The sequence below is a fragment of the Staurois parvus genome, unplaced genomic scaffold (assembly GCF_062004578.1).
Source record: "Staurois parvus isolate SC_StPar_1 unplaced genomic scaffold, SC_StPar_1.0 ptg000106l, whole genome shotgun sequence".
Lineage (NCBI taxonomy): Eukaryota > Metazoa > Chordata > Amphibia > Anura > Ranidae > Staurois > Staurois parvus.
The window spans coordinates 4,856,790-4,876,276 of NW_028317902.1; the positions used below are offsets into that span (position 1 = coordinate 4,856,790).

General features: G+C 38.5%; 1 protein-coding gene across 1 annotated transcript in view; it reads right to left on the bottom strand.

Annotated features, from left to right (window-relative positions):
* Window positions 1-347: 347 nt before the first annotated feature.
* LOC149467547 (ferric reductase 1-like) overlaps window positions 348-19,487 on the bottom strand; it is a 59,822-nt gene continuing 40,682 nt past the window's right edge. The window contains exons 9-15 of the mRNA XM_089671506.1: window positions 18,424-18,536; window positions 15,887-15,973; window positions 12,813-12,910; window positions 11,069-11,127; window positions 8,053-8,187; window positions 5,062-5,102; window positions 348-832 (exon numbers count right to left, since the gene is read on the bottom strand). Coding sequence (XP_089527632.1) covers window positions 743-832; window positions 5,062-5,102; window positions 8,053-8,187; window positions 11,069-11,127; window positions 12,813-12,910; window positions 15,887-15,973; window positions 18,424-18,536 — 623 coding nt within the window. The 3' untranslated portion in view covers window positions 348-742. The remainder of the gene's footprint in view (window positions 833-5,061; window positions 5,103-8,052; window positions 8,188-11,068; window positions 11,128-12,812; window positions 12,911-15,886; window positions 15,974-18,423; window positions 18,537-19,487) is intronic.

Genomic DNA, 19,487 nt, shown 5'->3' on the forward strand with positions numbered 1-19,487 from the left:
GGCCCTGCTGCCACCTGCAGTCCAGTTTGGGGAAGTACATGCTTGTGAGCTCTGTATATGTATTTATAGAGGTCCAATTGTTCAGGTGAGCTGCCACTTTTCAGGTTTTGGAGGAACATATGATTGTAAGTGGAGCATTGACACAAAGAAGATGACAATGTGAAGTACAGAAGATTGTTTATAATTATCTTTAAATATATGGATTCACATAGGACTTATTTTTTGATTAATATGTTTTAGATTATATTGTGATTGAATTTTGTCTTGTCACAGAGTAGCACAATACTCATTATATAATATTGTTTAAATACTGCATATCACTTCTCATTTTAAAGCAACACATTCACTTCTGTGGTTTACCCCATGTTTATTACAAATATACTTGCATGTCAGTTTAAATAGCCATTTTCATTGTGGTGATACATTTATTAACATTAATAATTGTAGTCATAGACAAAACACACTCAACATGTTTGAGCAGCCAGTCAATGTAAAAATGAAAATGTAAAAAAGTTACAAAATTAAAAGAAAAACTTGCTACTTAAATCTGTGCTTTATGGCAAAAAGTTGATTCAGGTTTCACTTCAGAAAACTACGTTGTAAATTCCATTTTGATTATGCGTGAATAAAAATGTCCCCCTCTGTACAACAAATGCATTCATTCTACATCCTCTGTATTGCAAGAAATATTTTGCAAAAAAAAGTTTGTCAGTCTCTTATTTGCTTATTCCATTCATCATAACTATGATTGGCTAATTCCCACAAGCAGTGTAATCAGGAATGCCAGATTTCCACACAGGTAGATGAACAGCAGATAAATTTCATACTTTGCCTAAAACAGAAAAAAGCAGGTTAGTTTAAACCACTTCTTTACTGGAAAATATTTCTTTCTACCATTTAATATTGAACTCCAGGCAAACGGGCAAACTGTTTTACTTGGAGTTGTATTACCTATTATGATACATAACATCCAGAAGTCTTGTCCCCCCAGCCTGTGACTGGACAGTGAAAGAAGAAGCAGCACACTGATGAACTTATCTCTTTTTGATTTTGCTCTCCTCATATTAGGGTCCTTCTCATTATCACATGAACACACTAGCACACATAGTTGGCGACTTAAGTTTGCTTTTCCTGGCTTCCCTCCACTTTTTTTTTTAAGCACTTACTATGAGCCCAGAGCATCAACATTTCGTCCCCTGTCCAGGACTAACAGAAAAATGCTGCAGACAGTTTTTTTTATGTTATTGTTCATTACATTTTTCTTTGTTCCGTATTTCCAAAACTTGGTCCAGAGTGCCATTAAAGTAAATACAGTTCACATATAATGTATATGACTACTGCTTTATCTTCTCATTTGTCTGTCATTTTATTTTGGCTAGCCGTAAATAACAAGATAGGCTGTTCAGAATTACATGTCATTTAATAGCTGAAATAGTAATATACTGTATATGTGTGGTCTTTACCGGTTTGCTAGGCGTTCTGATTTAACTTGAAATACTTTACAGGGCTTCTCATACATTCACAACTCTAGAGAATATGTTGATGGACATCTTTTTATGTCAGTTACTCTTTTCTCCCTGGACAATTCTATATGCTAAAGTAGCTTGAATGCAGCTGAGGAGGCAACCTGCTGGTCAGTGAATTCTAAATTTTCTCACACAAGCCCTAAAATGTATGTAAGACTAAAAAATACAAAAAGTCCCAACTTTAGACTTATAAATGTAATTGTACACTTTTTTTTATTGATGTGTGTAAATGTTTAATAAATACCTGTTGGACCTGCCAGTATTTGCTGGCTGAGGGCTTCTTTTAATAGGGTGACAGTGCTATTCCACTAGTTCCCAAATGTTGCAAAATCATTGTTATCATGCTGTGTAAACTACAGGCTTTCATCAAACCTAATAAAAGTGATACTCGTGAGCTAAAATGTGATATTCTCTCTGTGCAACGATCTTATAAAGATGTGAAATTTAACAAATATCAATAAAATTGTGATGCATCAACACTAAACACATACTCATAATCTGTGTGAAAAATTAAATCAAAATTATATCTAAATGTGTCGCGCTCCACAATATATATTAAATCAATCATAAACATATTACTCAAAATAATATAAACGTGAAAAAACCATGTGCTTCAAACAGTGCGATATCTTGTGCAACAAACATATAAATATATAAAAATATACAATCATGAATTATTATAAAGTCCACTTTGTGCTTCAAAGCTTGCTAGTGCCAATTAATGGGCCGTGCAACACTCCCGGTGCTAAAGAATAGGTGTACGCTCACCTTACCAATTAGCCAAACTAAGTGGCTAATAACGCTTTTGTCCCATCAGGACTAAGTGGTATTTTCCATGCTGAGTGCTTATTTCCACATTCGAATGGATAGGCTTGTGCTACCAACTTTCTCCCTTCAGGGGTCTCCCTCACTCCTTTCTATCCACACTGAGCCTTGGTGGATGGATGAGGCAAATCTGTGTGCTGCTTCCACCCCCCGGTATTATGGGATATCATAGAAAGGGAAGTAACAATAGTGCCTTATCCTTTTGAAAAACAAGTGCTTTTATTAAAGAAAGATTGCGCACTCACACATTACAATGCTATTTCAGACAAAAAAAACTGTGCCCAGATCCTCAGTTTGTACTTGCCGCTATCCACATCAGCGTCATGATGTCAGAGCCCCTCCCCTACACGTTATGCCACAGTGTCACGTGGCTTCATCAGGGGGAATCAATTGGATGCCACTTTGCTATGCTCTTTTATATAGGCCATCCCAGCGCCATTTTCCCGTAGACCGCATGTGCGCGGCCATCTTTATGGGGTCAATTGCCGCTATATATTTGCCAGCAATGAGTGTGATATCTACGTTAGACTTATCTATTCCACATTGCTGACTACTAGTTGTGGACCTTCTATTCTCTGACTATATTGTCACTCGTACAAACAAATGGGATCTTGGCATCATTACAACTGTACAATTATATAATTAAGTTAGCAATACCATAAAATAAATTATATTACTTAAATTAACTAAAAATGTGTGTGTATATCTATATGAAACATATATGTCTTTACTATTGCCCACTATTTTATTGTAAGTAACAAACCCTTATCAATAATAGGAAATGATCTATACAGATATTAGTATAACACCAATACCTTGATTCCCCCTGATGAAGCCACGTGACCCTGTGGCGTAACGCGTAGGGGAGGGGCTCTGACGTCACGACGCTGATGTGGTTAGCGGCAAGTACAAACTGAGGATCTGGGCACAGTTTATTTGTCTGAAATAGCATTGTAATGTGTGAGTGCGCAATCTTTCTTTAATAAAAGCACTTGTTTTTAAAAAGGATAAGGCACTATTGTTACTTCCTTTTCTATGATATTCCATAATACCAGGAGGTGGAAGCAGCACACAGATTTGCCTCATCCATCCACCAAGGCTCAGTGTGGATAGAAAGGGGTGAGGGAGACCCCTGGTGGGAGAAAGTTGGTAGCACAAGCCTATCCATTCAAATGTGGAAATAAGCACTCAGCATGGAAAATACCACTTAGTCCTGATGGGACAAAAGCGTTATTAGCCACTTAGTTTGGCTAATTGGTAAGGTGAGCGTACACCTATTCTTTAGCACCGGGAGTGTTGCACAGCACATTAATTGGCACTAGCAAGATTTGAAGCACAAAGTGGACTTTATAATAATTCATGATTGTATATTTTTATATATTTATATGTTTGTTGCACAAGATATCGCACTGTTTGAAGCGCATGGTTTTTTCACGTTTATATTATTTTGAGTAATATGTTTATGATTGATTTAATATATATTGTGGAGCGCGACACTTTCATCAAACCTGCTGCAGTCAACAGACTCCTGCTTGTTTATTCACAACTACACTGACCATTTAGCAGAGGTGCTGGGGACTTCCAACTTTACAATCTCAAACACCTTATCCTATTCCACAACCCAATCCTACAGGGATAAATTACTGAGATAGTGGAAAACAATCTATGATAAAAGCAAGCAACAAAGGAATCTAATTGTTTTTTTTTCATTACAAAATCTACTGTGTATATTTATTGAATGTCTGCACTATAGACTGCAACATTGTGATATACAGGGTTCAAAAACAGTATACTTAAAATAAAATCTGTATGTTTCTTTTAGTGTAATTATTAATGCACCCATGCTTCTATCCAGAAACATTGAAAACACATATGGCGTCAGAACCTGGTTCACCTGCTTGTGGCACTGTGGTTCTCTGGCTGGAAAGCTGTTGTTCCATTGACCACCAGCGGGTGTCTCCCAGCAGCCAGCAGGTTCTAGTAATCAGCTCTGCCTAGTCTCAACTGCTGGGCCTTTTCCACTAGTACACTGTGCGTCAGTGTTTTGGCTGCTCCTTCCCTGTTCCTAGTTTTGCTTTGCTGCTGCCAGACCCTGTTGCCATTTATTCTGGTCCTGACCTTGATCTTGCTCCTGCCCTGCTATCTCTTTCTGCTCCCCTTATTCCTGATCTCAGTCTTGTTTACCCCCTTTCCATCTGATCTTTGCATCTTTTGTTTATCTGATTGATCTGTGTTCCCCCCTTTGTGCATATAGTGTACTGAATATACAGTCGTTAGTTTGTTAGATTTGTATTTCTGTTAGGTTGCTAGTTAGGCATCTTATCATTTTAGTTTTTTATTCTCATGTATTTTTATGTTTACTATTTGAGTGGTTGTCCTTTGTTCATGTAAATAAATCTCACTTTAAATATACAATACATGGTCTGGTATCAGTTTCCCTGTGTAGCTACACAGATCTGACCATGTCTGCCATCTATCTCATATGGATACTAAACACTGGAGTAAATTATGCCTTTTCTATATAAAAACATATGTGATTTTCCTGGCAAAAAATGAATGTTCTATGTCACTTATGGCCTGAAACAAAGTAGAAAAAAAATTGGACTACTGGTACATTAAAAAACAGCTGCATGGGCTCTGTGTTTTATAGTTGGGTAACTTAACTTTAACAAAATGTAAAGTGAACAGAATGATGTTACTGTGTTATTACCGAGGACTGTATGTCTCCTTTGCCCGCTGATTTCTTCCTTTCTAAAAGGGTTAAAAAATGTATTAGAAGCTGAATATTAGTTGTCTATAATATAGTGAATAAATTAGCTTTTTTATCACAACACAAGTATATGTTAACACTTAAATGTAATAAAATGATTAGTAGTAACATGTCTAAATAGCTGGTCCTTTAGGTGCCTGCATGTACCTTTTTAGATATGCCCAAACACTCAAGGTAACCTCAAGGTACTGTATGTTATTATGCAAATCTTGACTTCAGAAGCCAAAGATGAACTTCTGCCTACCCTCTCCTCCCTCCCAGAACTGACATTGTTCTCTCTGTGTGATGGGTGGCCTTTCTGGCCAATAATAAAGTGTGAGGGGGCAGGTCAGAGCTTGACTTTCTGTGCTAAAACCAAAATTTAAATAATGGAGCATTTGAAGATCTTTTGAGTGTTTTGAGCATAACTCTTAAAGTTGGAGTAAACTCCCTTGGTTGAATTTTACCTTAAAGAGTGATGTCATCGCGGCTCGGCCAATTAGACCTCCGAAGCCCCCAAACCCGGAAGGAAGACCAGGAGAATATAGAGGCACCTACAGCAGTGACAGCGCACTGCTGAAGGGCTCTGTTTTTAGGGAAGTCTATTGTAATGTGCTAGTATGCAGTGCAGTGCATACTAGCACATTATGACATAAACTGCCTGGGGCACAATTTTATTTTTTTGCTGCGGTTTACTACCTGCTTTAAGGCATGTGCCTTTATTTGAATCATGTTAAATGATAACATGGCATTCCTATAGATGGGATATACCTGTAACTATTATATGTAAGTAGAGCAATGCTGAATTGTTGTTATATTGATTGAGTGATAGCCAACCAAAATTGTCCAGATCCATATAAGTCCTCCCCACCAGATGTGGGCAATAGGCCCCTGTCCCTCAACACTCGGACAAGGTGCCTTGCAAAGGGAAGGGAGGGAATGCTTTTCCGCTTCATCCTCCATGCAAAGTACTTCCCAATGTTAAAAATCATATGGCCTAATATGGTACAGGGGCAGGGTGTGCCCACAGGGTAGGGGGGCACACTTCTTGTATAGGAATTTGGTGGGGGCACAGTACTCTCCCTTTGCTGGCCACTTAGACTGCATGATTGGATAAGGACCTACATGTTTCCACACAGCAGAATACCTTTACTCTTTAAACTCTAAAGTACATTGGAACATTACTGGAAGCATCAATGGGAAAAACATAGTTGACTTTCCCCCTGACACAAATAGCCTCCCCTAGCATAATAATAATAATAATAATGTTCTATTCTCTACATCGGTCTATCCATTGTTTTATACCATGTCATATCTAAAAAGTGATATCTAGTATAATTAATCCAACATTTTATAACATGGTACAGGTGCAGGCCAATTCACTTTTATTTACTGCACCCCCTATGCCCCCACTAATACTGAGAGCACATTAAGACATTTCCTTCTTTTGGTGATTCTGGGGAGTAATATTCCTGCAAAGATCTAAAGAATGGCTTTACTAGTTGGTTGCTTCTTCTAGTGTAAAGCTTCCAGCATGGAGAGTGATGCCTTTACCTAACCCCCACCCCTCACCCTAGCTCCCTTTAAATTCTAACAATAACCCTTGCTTTTTGTATACATAATTAGAGATATGCTCAATTGAAAAATTAGTTTCTTTGCGGATTAATTCTTTAATCATTTTGTTTCATCATAATCGTTATGTTAGAATGACTTGTTTTCAGAAGTTGTTTCTTATATTCAGATACATTTCATCTATTCGTTGTTCCAAATCGATTCATATTTTCGGAAGTTATTTCAGAAGATTACCTATATTTGTTTTACATGTTAATCCCTTATTTCGAGTCGCGTGCATCTGAGAGTAATCAATGAAACAAAATTAATTCTGGATTAATTTGTTATGTTATGATTCGGAGATTCTAATGGATCCACCTCCTTTTAACACAAACACAATAAGTAGGAATCATCTTATTTGACTTTTATACATTACTGTATTTATTGCAATATGTTTTCATTTCATATGTTGTGCATTTTTTAGAATAATTAAAAATGTTAATGAAAAAAGAATTGACTGATTTTCCAAGAGTCAAAGACTACTGCACCACTCTCATACAAATAAATTATGAAAGGCTCTGAATCAATTTGGATAATTTTTATGTTATTTCAGATGCTTCAAACATTAACAAAAGGCCCAAGCTATCATCATGTCATCGTAATGAAACAAATGATTATGAATTCATTTGTTGTTTTTGTTTATAGTATACTTTTATTTAAGATTCATTGAAATTTGTTACTATTATGATTTGGAGATTCAGATACATCGGAATCTATGAATAATGAAAAATTTGTTCGAATTTCGATTCATAACAAAACAGATTCCACATGTTCAAACATAACCTCTTGTTTGTTCACCTTTCAATGCTGCTGTCCTCTGCACTTATATTTCTGTACCAGAAACTACTGATTCACCCTGCCAGCATCTTTCCATCCACATCAATTTCTGATGTTTTGCTGGGTTATGCATATGAATAGTGTAAAATCAATGAATGCGTATAGAGACTGGTGTTGTAGTCCAATTAACTAATTTAGTATCTGGTGCTGAACCTTCCCATCAAAAACAGGACTGTATGCAAGGAAGACTGACCATATTCCATGTTCAATTTTCACTAGGGATGCATCAGATATGAGCATAGCTCTGATAATCTGATGCTATAAGGGTTGTTAAATTTGCCATATAATTGGTCTGTCATATCTGATCATGCATAAACATCAGTCTTCTATGTTCTGTGTTATACAAGCTTACTCTACATGAGTTGGAGAATTGTTTTTCTAGTGTTTGAAAATTGAATTCTTGTCTGTTTTAGGTTTCTTAACTTTTTAATAGTAATTAATAATACTTTCCTGCATATATTAGTAATTACATCACGCTACGGTAATCGTACAAAAATGTCATACCTTTCTGAGCCAGATTAGCATTTATCTCAAGGACAATTGGGAATAGCACCCACCAGCCAGTGAACCCTCCCATCACTTTTACCATCCATCCCAGTTTGTGGTCTATTAATTGCAGTCCCAGGAAAAGGTTGGCCACTGAAAGAGATAATTACATTTTTTTATGACTCCAAATGTGGAAATGAACATCTAAACAACTCATATTACAACCTTTTAGCTAGTTACGGCCCTACAGAGGGCTTTTTTTCTCAGAGAATGGGTGCAGTGCTCCTTTTCCTCCCTGGTCCTCGAGGTTAGAATTAGAGGAGCATGGCATAGTGACTGTGGCCAAATTGCACTCAGAAAATCCTAAAGGTGCAAGATTAAATAAAACCCAACTCTGTTCTGTAGACATGGCACGTATGCCACAGTCCTTGTGTCAACATGTCAACATGGTGCCATAAGTGAGAGTCTAACAGACACGTAAAAACCTCAGCACAAAATGAATAAATAAATAAATAAATAAATAAAAATCTTCTGTTGCTTATCTTTTTCAGCCTACCTTAAAGAAGAACCTTATACAATAGTTAGTAACTACTTGGCAACTGTTGAGACAATAAACACTTTGTTCAAAACTATGTAATATAAAATACAGCATAAAATATGCAGTGAGGAGTTTTTCTATATATAGCTGGCATACAGAGTGCAGTGGTTAGGAGTATGAAATGTGTAAATAGTCCAAGGCTTAGGAATGCCTAATGCCCAGAGTGCAGGGTTCAGATATCTATAACACAGAGTGCAGGGTTCAGGAGTGTGTAACCCACAGAGCTCAGATTTTTATACCATACACAGTACAGGACCAGCTTACAATGTGAATATACACTGATCAGTCATAACTTTATGACCAATGAAAGGTTAAGTGAATATCATTGATTATTTCATTACACTGGCATTACAATGGCATTTGAATGGACTCCCGTGCCTGTGACATGCAAGGAAGAAGTCCCTGCACTTCTGTGGAAAACGCAGCCCGCACGGGAACCTCAATTCCCAGTATGGTTGCGTATCCCAGTGCAGGCAGCGTGCCATTAGAACTAATGGCACCCGCCTGGGGGTCTGCAATTCTCTGTGTGGGTGGTTTTTAGTGCGGATCTTTAGCGGCACCACCTGCACAGATGTGGACCTAGGGTTAAGAATGGTTTGAGGAACAAACCAACGAGTTTGAAGTGTGCTGACTTTGCCTCCAAATTATCCAGATCAAGTACCTGTGGGATGTGCTGAAAAAACAAGTCCGATCCATGGTGGCCCCACCTTGCCGCTTACAAAACGTAACTACTGACTGCTTGGTGACAGATACCACAGCAAACCTTCTAGGTCTAGTGGAGTGCATGCCTCAATGGGTCAGGGCTGTTTAGATAGCAAAAGGGGGACCTACTCGATATTAAGTGGTCAAAAAGTTATGACAGATCGGTGTATACTTGGTTCTGTAAAAATAAATAAATATTTATTTGAGCCAAAAAAATATGTTCCATGGCTATAAAACTACAAGATTAGTGCTGATTTACAACAATGGTAGCAGACACCAAAAGTGCTTGCTTTGTCCATCCAGCCAGCACATTGCCAACAGAGGCCTCCCCACATCACCAAACACCCTCTCCTTATACATAAACACTTGTGAAAGGCATGGCCATTGGGTGATCACATTTTTTTTTTTATATCAGAGCTCAGAGGGTAGACCAGTTGTCTTGGAAAGCTCTGAAAGGCTGAGAGGAGGCCTGCTGTTTACTTTTGTAACTTGCAATTTGTATATATATCTGCTTAAATCAAGTGTTTCTAAATATGTAACAGTACACCTGTCTTAAGAGAAATTAAAACGCTTCCACTGCGGACCTCCATCTGCATATGGTGCTGCTCCGGCTGCTGTTCTGACCCACTAGCTCTACATATGCAATTCTCTACCTCACATAATCAAATCATGTATGTAGATAAGGAAAACCAGAAAAGTTAGAAGTCCTTAGCGTCAAATGTGTTCTGGATCACTGGCTTGATCACAGTGTACTGAAGCAAAATAGGTGAATTGCAGCGAAGCAACTAGCATTTTCAAGAGTAAAGATCATAAATGACAGCCTCCATGCATCTCTCATTTTCCTTTAACTATTAAGGTGCCCACCCAATGACCCATTTTGCCATTTTCCTGCTGCTCAAGATATATGCATGCTATTATATTTGATATTCAAGGGAGAAGAGCTGAATAATAAGATGTAATGATACGATTACTAATGCTGTGGTCCTATTTCTTGCCATCACTAGTTCATATACCAAAATTGGCATTCATTACTATGCATTAGTATTAACACAGTATAAATAGTTAAAGTGGTTGTAATCCTCTAAATTGAAAAATGAAAAATCATATCCTTACATAGTGTTGTGCTCACCTCAATCCAAAGCACCTATTGTGATGTGCGACTTCTGCTATCTGCATGAGTCACTTCTGATCAGCAATCCCAGGAGTGGCCCTGCACCCCCCCATCCAGCACACAGCAGGTGGTGGACAGCCCCAGCTTTCCCTATGAGACTGTATAGAGGGGGTGTGTCCATTTCCTACACTCATGTCTCAGAGTACAATAAGCTATCTGGTCTATGCTGTGCAGTGTGTGATATCAGATTCCCACCCCCTGCATTCCAGAAATGCTATGTACAGTGTGTGATTTAGAAAGCAGTAGATGAGAGAGTGTGGCAGATAAACAGGTACAACTTATATAGAGGGATTTGTTTAATCTCTGTCTATCACCTGGGGCTAATCACTTCAGTAGGTCATACTCCCTCCTTTTTTACTTTTCTTTAGGCCAAGTTAAAATGTAATATGATATTCGAAGAGTTGTGGTCTTTAAAACAAAACATGCCCTCTATCAATGTCCATTTCTAAAACATACTGTAAGTACAGAAATATAGGTGTTTTTTTCTCTCTCTCCTGTTCAGTGTGCTTTTTCTATCCATTTCGAACTAAAAAGTAGAGTCCACCAATAAAACACATACTGACCTGCCAGAATCTGTATCACACAGGCATTGATACGATGGGACCAATTAAAAATGAATCTCCTGTTGACAAAGAGAAAAACGAATTTGATTTAGGTATTGTACTCAACTACTGTCACCCAATGATTAAAATTAAGCATAATCTTACATAACTATTAGTAGTTAGGCACATACTTGTTCTGTGCTGTTAAATATGTTTACTCATGCAGGCAGCTTTTTTTTGCCCTCCAGAGGATTTTCCCCCCTTCCTGACGAGGCCATTTCTTGTAATACGGCTCTACTTTACTTCAACTGACAATTGCGCGGTCATGCAACGCTGCACCCAAATTAAATTTATGTCCTTTTTTCCCCACAAATAAGGCTTTCTTTCTGTGGTATTTGATTGCCTGTGTGTTTTTAATTTTTTTGCGCTATAAACAAAAAAAGACCGACATTTTTGAGAAAAAAACAATCTTTGACTTTTTGCTATTAAACATGTCCAGTAAAAAAAAAAAAAAAAAAAAAATTTGTAATAAATTTAGGCCAAAATGTATTCTGCTATATGTCTTTGCTAACAAAAATCCCAATACGTGTAAATGAATTTATTTACGTGAAAATTGTAGCGTTTACAAATGGCGGTATATATACTAGAATTTATTTTTACTAGTAATGGCGGCGATCAGCGACTTATAGCGGGACTGCTTGACTACGGTGGGCATTTTGACACTGGGGGGAACTGACTTGGTGTCACTGACATCCCCAGTGACACCAATACAGTGATCAGTGCTAATATAAAGCACTGACACTGTACTAATGACACTGGGCAGGAAGGGGTTAATATCTGGGGCGATCAAAGGGTTAACTGTGTGCTGTATACTGTGTGACTGCTTTCTACTGTAAGCAATACATTTCACCCTTAAAATCCACTGAAAACCATCTTGATTTCAACTTCCTCATTGTCTCTATTTGACAAATATCTGTGTAAATGAAACTGCATAATTTTGAATCATTCAACTTAAATTTGTTTTTTAGATTTGGTATTTTTTCAATGAGAAATAAGCACAAGTGTAGCAGTTTTTCAAATTAAGATATACTGTATGATATATAAAAACAAAGGAAAAAGAAAAACTATAGGAGAAAAAAATGCACTGTATTATTCCAAACTGTGCAATTTTAACAAATAGTAATGCCCTTTAAAAGAATCAACAGTACCCTCCCCACAAAGAGACATTACAATGGACATTGTGTTATATTTTTCCGGAAGATACTACTGTCAAAAGCAGTAAACCACGTGGACAACTATAATTCCATTATTGTAATGTTACTGATTCTACAGCAGAAAAGAAAACAGGAGGCACAGCAAGACTGACAGGCACAGTCATGACTTCAAGAGGCAGAGGCATTATAGAATTTGTGGTTTTACCACAGCTGGAGTGCCTACCCCTGTTTATAAGCTCTGTCAGGATATTGTTCTTTTTTTCCCCAGAGTCTTCCCTTACCTCCTGTCTATATGATGGATGTTAAACAGAATAAGAATAGATATCCCTTCACCTTAACAAACACAACATTCGAAATCTAACAGAAAAAAAATCTAAATGGGAATATACAGTAGATGGCACTTAATCCTGACATAAGTTATTACCCTACCCCATTTATTAAAATAAATAAATAACTTTTGTCTAAAGTTGAGCTTTAATATGCATTTCATAATTTTATTAATGGCATACACTGGACTAAATTTTTTTTGGATAAATGTGAAGATAACTCACTTGCTGCTTTGAGGCGATGGTCGGATAAGAGCAGCAAATGGTTGGACCAATGCCAGGCTCATCACAATACACCCAATAATGGCATGCGTGTTGGCACCCTAAATTAAAGGAAATAAGAAACCAGTATATAAAAATAGATCACCAAAAAAGAAATCAGAAAAAAACAACTACTGTATGCTTCTGTGGTGAAGATAGTGCTTATGCTATGTGGAGCAGTTTTGTCTTTATTTCCAGAAATGAAGTTTATAAATTTGTTACCACTAAATATTAACCACTTTGCGCCAGAGCCTCCCGGCCCTTTAAGAGTTTCAGAAGCCGGGAGGTGGGCGGGGTTTTAGGGTCATGTGACCACCGTGATTCGCCGTCACGGTGGTCACATGATCGGAAAAGGATCCGATCGCAAGGGGAGATCGGGACCTTTCCGTGAGTCACGGACATATGTTCTGGGAGCGCACGTTCTCAGCGCATACGCGTTTTCTAATGGCACGCAAATATGTGGCTGCTTGGCGTCAAGGCCCACACACCGAGAGGCCGCATATTTGTGTGCGCTCAGCTTCAAGGGGTTAAAGTGATTCTAAAGGGGTTTTTTTATTTAAAAAAATATAACAAACGTCATACTTACCTGTTCTGTGTAGTGATGTTGCACAGAGCAGCCCCAATTCTCTTCTTTTCGAGTCCCCTGCAGGTGCTCCTGGCTCCTCCCCCTTGACCAGTGCCCCTCAGTAGCAAGTCATTTGCTATGGGGACACTGGTGCATGCTCGCTCCTGCGTCCTGCTCTATGCATCCATAAGCTCAGCCCAGTCCCCATTCTCTCCTCATTGGCTTACTAGCTTTCAATGAAGAGACAGAGAGACCAGGGGCAGCCAAGGATCCCTTGCACATTTCTGGATCTTTGGCTCAAGAGGGGGCTCAGGTGAGTATTAAGGGGTCTGTGGGGGGAGCAGCACACAGAAGATTTTTACCTTCATGCATAGATTACATGAAGGTAAAAGACCTTCAGCCTTTAAAACCACTTTAAATAGTTTAAAAAATATATTGATAACTGAAAACAGTTGCTGTTGCCAATCAGATGGAAAGGTTGTCCGGAAAGTTATAAAGAATAACAGGAAAAATATTTGTCTTGCCAAGAAAAGGGAATTTGTATTTTTAGTAATTGGAAAATTGTTATTAGGTATAGTTTAAGTCAATATCTTTAAGTGGAACTTCACTCTCATAATCAACATTGACTATTTTTAATCATTATGCTGTTAGCATTAGTAAATAAATAGGAGGGAATATCACATTTGCCTGCTTTAAACTTCTTTTTTTTATGTTTCTTAAGTTACAATCTTGACTAGGCAAATTATGTCATACATCCAAGGAGTTTTCAGGAGGGGAAGAGGGGTTTTCTCAGCTAAGCACAACCTCCTGCTTGTATGCCTGAACTAAGGGTAGATCGATTCTAGGAAGTAATTGCTACATTAATCATCTGCCCTTACTCAAGATGGCCACAAGCAAAAATGCTATGGGATGTTTTTCAAAGTGATTTCTCATCAAAATTAAGCATGGAGACATGGATGAATGGGGGAGTTTGCTTTGAATATTAAACATGAATTAAATAGCATTTTTGCTTTGTGGTGCTCAGATGCAGTGTATTGTTAAAGCGGAGTTCCACCCAAAAGGGGAATTTCCGCTTTAAAGATTGGTCCCCCCACTCGCCATTAAGGATTGGCACCTTTGGGGAGCGGAAGGGGGTACCCGAAATTGACAGGTATCCATTCCCACTTCCACTGTGATCGCCTAGGTGATCAGAAGCGGAAGTTGTCCTCTTACCCTCCCTCCCGGTAGTCTTGTGGGACACGTGACAGGTCCCAGAGGATGAAGGGGCCATGCAGGAAGCGCAGCGCCACTTGCTGTGAAGCTACAAGCTGTCACAGCCAGGTGCCCACACTAAAGATGCCGGCGCCTGGAATACAGGACGGCCGGTGAAACGGGCCGCAGTGGGGGCACCGCAGGATCGTGGGATAGGTGAGTGGCTGTTTTTTAAAAGTCAGCGGCTACAGTTTTTGTAGCTGCTGACTTTTATTTTTTTTACAGAGTGAGTGGAACTCCGCTTTAAGATGTATTTAGGTATTTCAGTTCCTTCACTGATCTCATACAACTGTTGTGCTTGCGAATTTGCTTCAGAAGATCTCGATTCATAGAGGAAACTATAGGAGATTTTTGGTGCATGCATATTTTGATCTCTTACTATATTGTATAAGATACAATAAGAGGGTCCTTTTAATGAGACTTTGAGGGTGAAATGGAAAACACCAATTGTTTAAATGACATACTCGGGAGATGTCTTACTATTGGCCCTTCTAAGCCAGCTGACCTAAGTCTAAAGGCATGGTAGTGCATTCTGGTTACAAATAATAAGGTCCAGCAAATGTCACCATAAAATCTTTGAGATCGCAACTTCAAACACACAGGATTTACTATGATCATATTGTAGAAGACAACCTGAACCTTATCCCTACTGTCCACATGCTTTTGGCCATATGTAGGTGCGGTGGTCATGTGTCCAAAAACGTTTGGCTATATAGTTTATACTGATTTGTATATTCTCCCACTAATGACTGTTTATCGGGCAAACAGTTTCTATTCCTGATTAAAGCCCCTCTACAGCCCAAATATTATTTTGGGTGTGGATAGAGTGAGGAAAGGTTAGAACCTGTTTCAAGTATTTCTGCTTACCGGTATGTTACATTTTGCTGGTTTCCAGGAAGTGAGAAGAAATCTTCCTTGCGGAGATACAAACAACTATGAAAATCTGATATGGGTTCTAACCGCTCCTCACAATACTAAAAAGGGTGTTTTATTCCTGTTTGAACCTCCGTTGGAGAGAAAATGGAGGTGGAGGACACTGAAGGAAATAAGGTGTATTTTCCTCACTAATACACATCAGCAAAAATCTGACAGGGGTTACTATTCTCTTTCTTTCTGTCCAAAACCTAAAAAGTGTTGGCTTACAATTGTTTTCATTTTGTCTGAACAGACTAAAAAAATTCCATTGAAAGAGAGCAAGCACATTTGTACATTTTGCACTTACATAGGCCCATCCTTTTTCTTGCACAAATGACAGGATAAAGGCAACTATTGTCGCAGCCACTGTCAAAACCATGAGAGCCTGATGACCCTGCAAAAAAAAAAAAAAAGATATATATATATATATATATATATATATATACACACACACACACCGGCCACTTTATTAGGTGCACCGGTTCAACTGCTTGGTAACACAAATTGCTAATCAGCCGATCACATGGCAGCAACTCAATGTATTTAGGCATCTAGACGTGGTGAAGACAACTTGCTGAAGTTCAAACCGAGCACCAGAATGGGGAAGAAAGGGGATTTAAGTGACTTTGAATGTGGCATGATTGTTGGTGCCAGACGGGTTGGTCTAGTATTTTAAAAACTGCTGATCTACTGGGATTTTCACGCACAACCATCTCTAGGTTTTACAGAGAATGGTCCAAAAAAGAGAAAATATCTAGTGAGCAGCAGTTGCATGGATGAAAATGCCTTGTTGATGTCAGAGGAGAATGGGCAGACTGGTTGCTGCGACCTTCAGATGGTAGGGTCAGAATTTGGAGTAAACAACATGAAGGCATTGATCCATCCTGCCTTGTATTAGGCTGGTAGTGTAATGGTATGGGGGATATGTTCTCGACACTAGCAAGCTGTACTTAATAAAGTGGCCGGAGAGTGTATCTATGTGTGTGTGTGTGTGTGTATATATATATATATATATATATATATATATTGTAAATTATTATTATTATTATTATTACTACGAGTTTATATAGCGCCAAAGGGTTTGCTCAGCGCTGTACAATAGGGGGGGACAATACATGGCACAGTACAACAAAGACAGACAGCGTACGAGGGGTAAGAGGGCCCTACTCTTACGAGCTTACAATCTAGGAGGGAGGGGGTAAAGGTACAGTAGGAAGTGGCTGGGGGGGATGAAGTGGTAGGAGGAATGAGGGAGGATGGCCGTTAGGTGAGGGTGGGGTAGGCTTCCCTGAAGAGATGGGTTTTGAGGGAGCGCCTGAATGTGAATAGAGAAGGCGACAGTCTGATGGATTGGGGCAGTGAGTTCCAGAGGATGGGGGAGGACCTGGAGAAGTCCTGCAGTCGTGCATGGGAGGAGGAGACCAGGGAGCAGGATAGAAGGAGGTCCTGTGAGGAGCGAAGGGTACGGGTAGGGTGGTACCTGGTGATCAGATTGGTGAGGTAGTCAGGGGCAGTGTTGTGAACGGACATGCAGTGTATACACATACTGTACATAAATCACACAAACGCACAAATATATTTATATACATACATTAATGTTTCTCTTCCCAGAGGACAAGCTTTAGATTTGTCCTGGCTTCTAAAGTTTACCCACACAATACATTTTCGTCTAGTTTCTACAAAGCATCTTGGTGCTTTGCTATTGTGGTAACATCTAAGAACACAGATATCACATAGTATGATAGTTATTGTATAATTATCACATAGAGCTTATTTACATGGTGAATCACTCTTCGGAGGGTGTATAACAGGCAATATGTTGTGGTGAGGAGGCATTATGTTGCCTCCTCACTGCTGGTTTTAACCCACACCACTGTGCTTCAGCCTCATTCAAATGAACTGAGTCACGTTAGGCGGTCAGTACTGCCCCCTGAAAGCAACAATAATTTTTTTTTTGTGATTCAAAGCATTGCAGCTGCAGCACTCATATCCACTACCTTTGAAGTTTAAGGGGGAACAGTTTGGGCAGAGGTAAAAACATGGCTTATTCTAATGTTTTTACTGCCTTCCAGACACAAATGTAAACTAGGCCAATGTGGGCATATTTATAAAGCAATGAATATGACAACTTTTGACCGCTTGTATTTTAAATTACAGCAAACTATTAACTACCTGTGGAATATCACATTAATTGCTTTATGAATATGCCCTTTATAGTGTGTTTTACTATAGTGATCGTAATAGGCAACTATCAAAAAACGTTTTGTTTTGTTTTTTTAAATATACGGTGTGCACATTACTTGATATACCTAAATATTTGTCATTTTTGTCTTTATAATTCCTTTTTCTTGCTTTCTTTGTTTTTTTTAAGCCCCAATCTGACACTGTCAATGATTCTGGAGAAGAATATACCAAGAAGATGGGGATGCCTGCTTGGCCCCTATCCTCATGGTAACATCTAAGTGTCCCTACTGTGCTGCAGAGCCTGTTCAGTACCAGGTGATGATCATAGCCATTCCTCTCTGCAGGTTTCAGTGAAGTTTTGGATGCTGGAGCATGCACAGAAGGGGAGGTTTTAATGCAGAGACAGATGCCTAGTAATGTCAAAAGCTGAAGATCTCACTCAGAGAAGTGCCTCCCTTATTGCATTAATGCCAGCTTTATTCCAACAGCTGTCAGCCAGTCAAATCCTACCAAATATGCTCTGATCTACCCTTAACTCACCTGCATAATCGCAAATAATTAGGAAAGAACCTTTATGAAATAATCACAACTTGTTTAACATGCCTGTTCTAAATATAACCCTGCAATTAAAAAAAATTGAAATAGATCTCTTGTGTTTACCTGGAACCAAAGGGCTTTGCCAAACACCGGTTTTTGTGCTGCAACTTTGAAATATCGGGCAAGGATCATTCCAAGACTTCCTGTGGTCATCCAAGCAATGAGCATGAGAGCACCTATAACCAATGCTAGCAGTTAATAGTTATGTACTGAGCAAATGCTTTCACTCTGTAATTATTCATTCTAACATTTTATGTTCAATATTATTATTGAAGAGGTTCAGAAATACTGTCAAGGGTAAGAAAATGACAAACGTCCAGGTAAGCATCTGGAAAATATAACACATCGACTGAAGATGTATTGGCATCTTTATAGCAAGTAAATACACAATCATAGTTTTAAACTAACAATATGTCACTGAATATTCAAAAGAATAACACCATTATCCTAGTGATAACAATTTTTAACATTCAAAATGCTCTGCACAGCATCATATAGGTTTGGAATAGATAGAAAAAGTAAAATGAAGAAGAAAAGAAAAAGAGAAGCAAAAAAAGATCAGATACTGTATATAAGATCCAGAAGCCTCTAATAACATCCAGTTGTAGTGCCTAGTAAGATCATAAAGAGATGTGCATATACTGGGCCCAAGGGTCCCAGATCTTTTCAAATTACTTGATAGTATTATTCAATATGCTAGCTATGTTTTCACCAGCCATTATCCAGGAAGATTTTTGCTTAGCTTGAGACAAGGAGACCGAGGTTTTCTTCCATTATATACAATGCCTTGAAATAGTACTCATATCCCTTAAAATTTTCCACATTTTGTCATGTTATAACCAAAAAGTAAATGTATTTTATTGGGATTTTATGTGATAGACCACCACACAAAGTGCAACATAGTTGTGAAGTGGAAGAAAAATGATAAATGGTTTTCAACATTTTTTACAAATTAATCTGTGAAAAGTGTGGTGTGCATTTGTATTCAGCCCCCCAAGTCAATCCTTTGTAGAACCACCTTTCGCTGCAATTACAGCTGCAAGTCTTTTTGAGGATGTCTCTATCAGCTTTGCACAACTAGAGAGTGAAATGTTTGCCCATTCTTCTTTGCAAAATTGCTCAAGCTC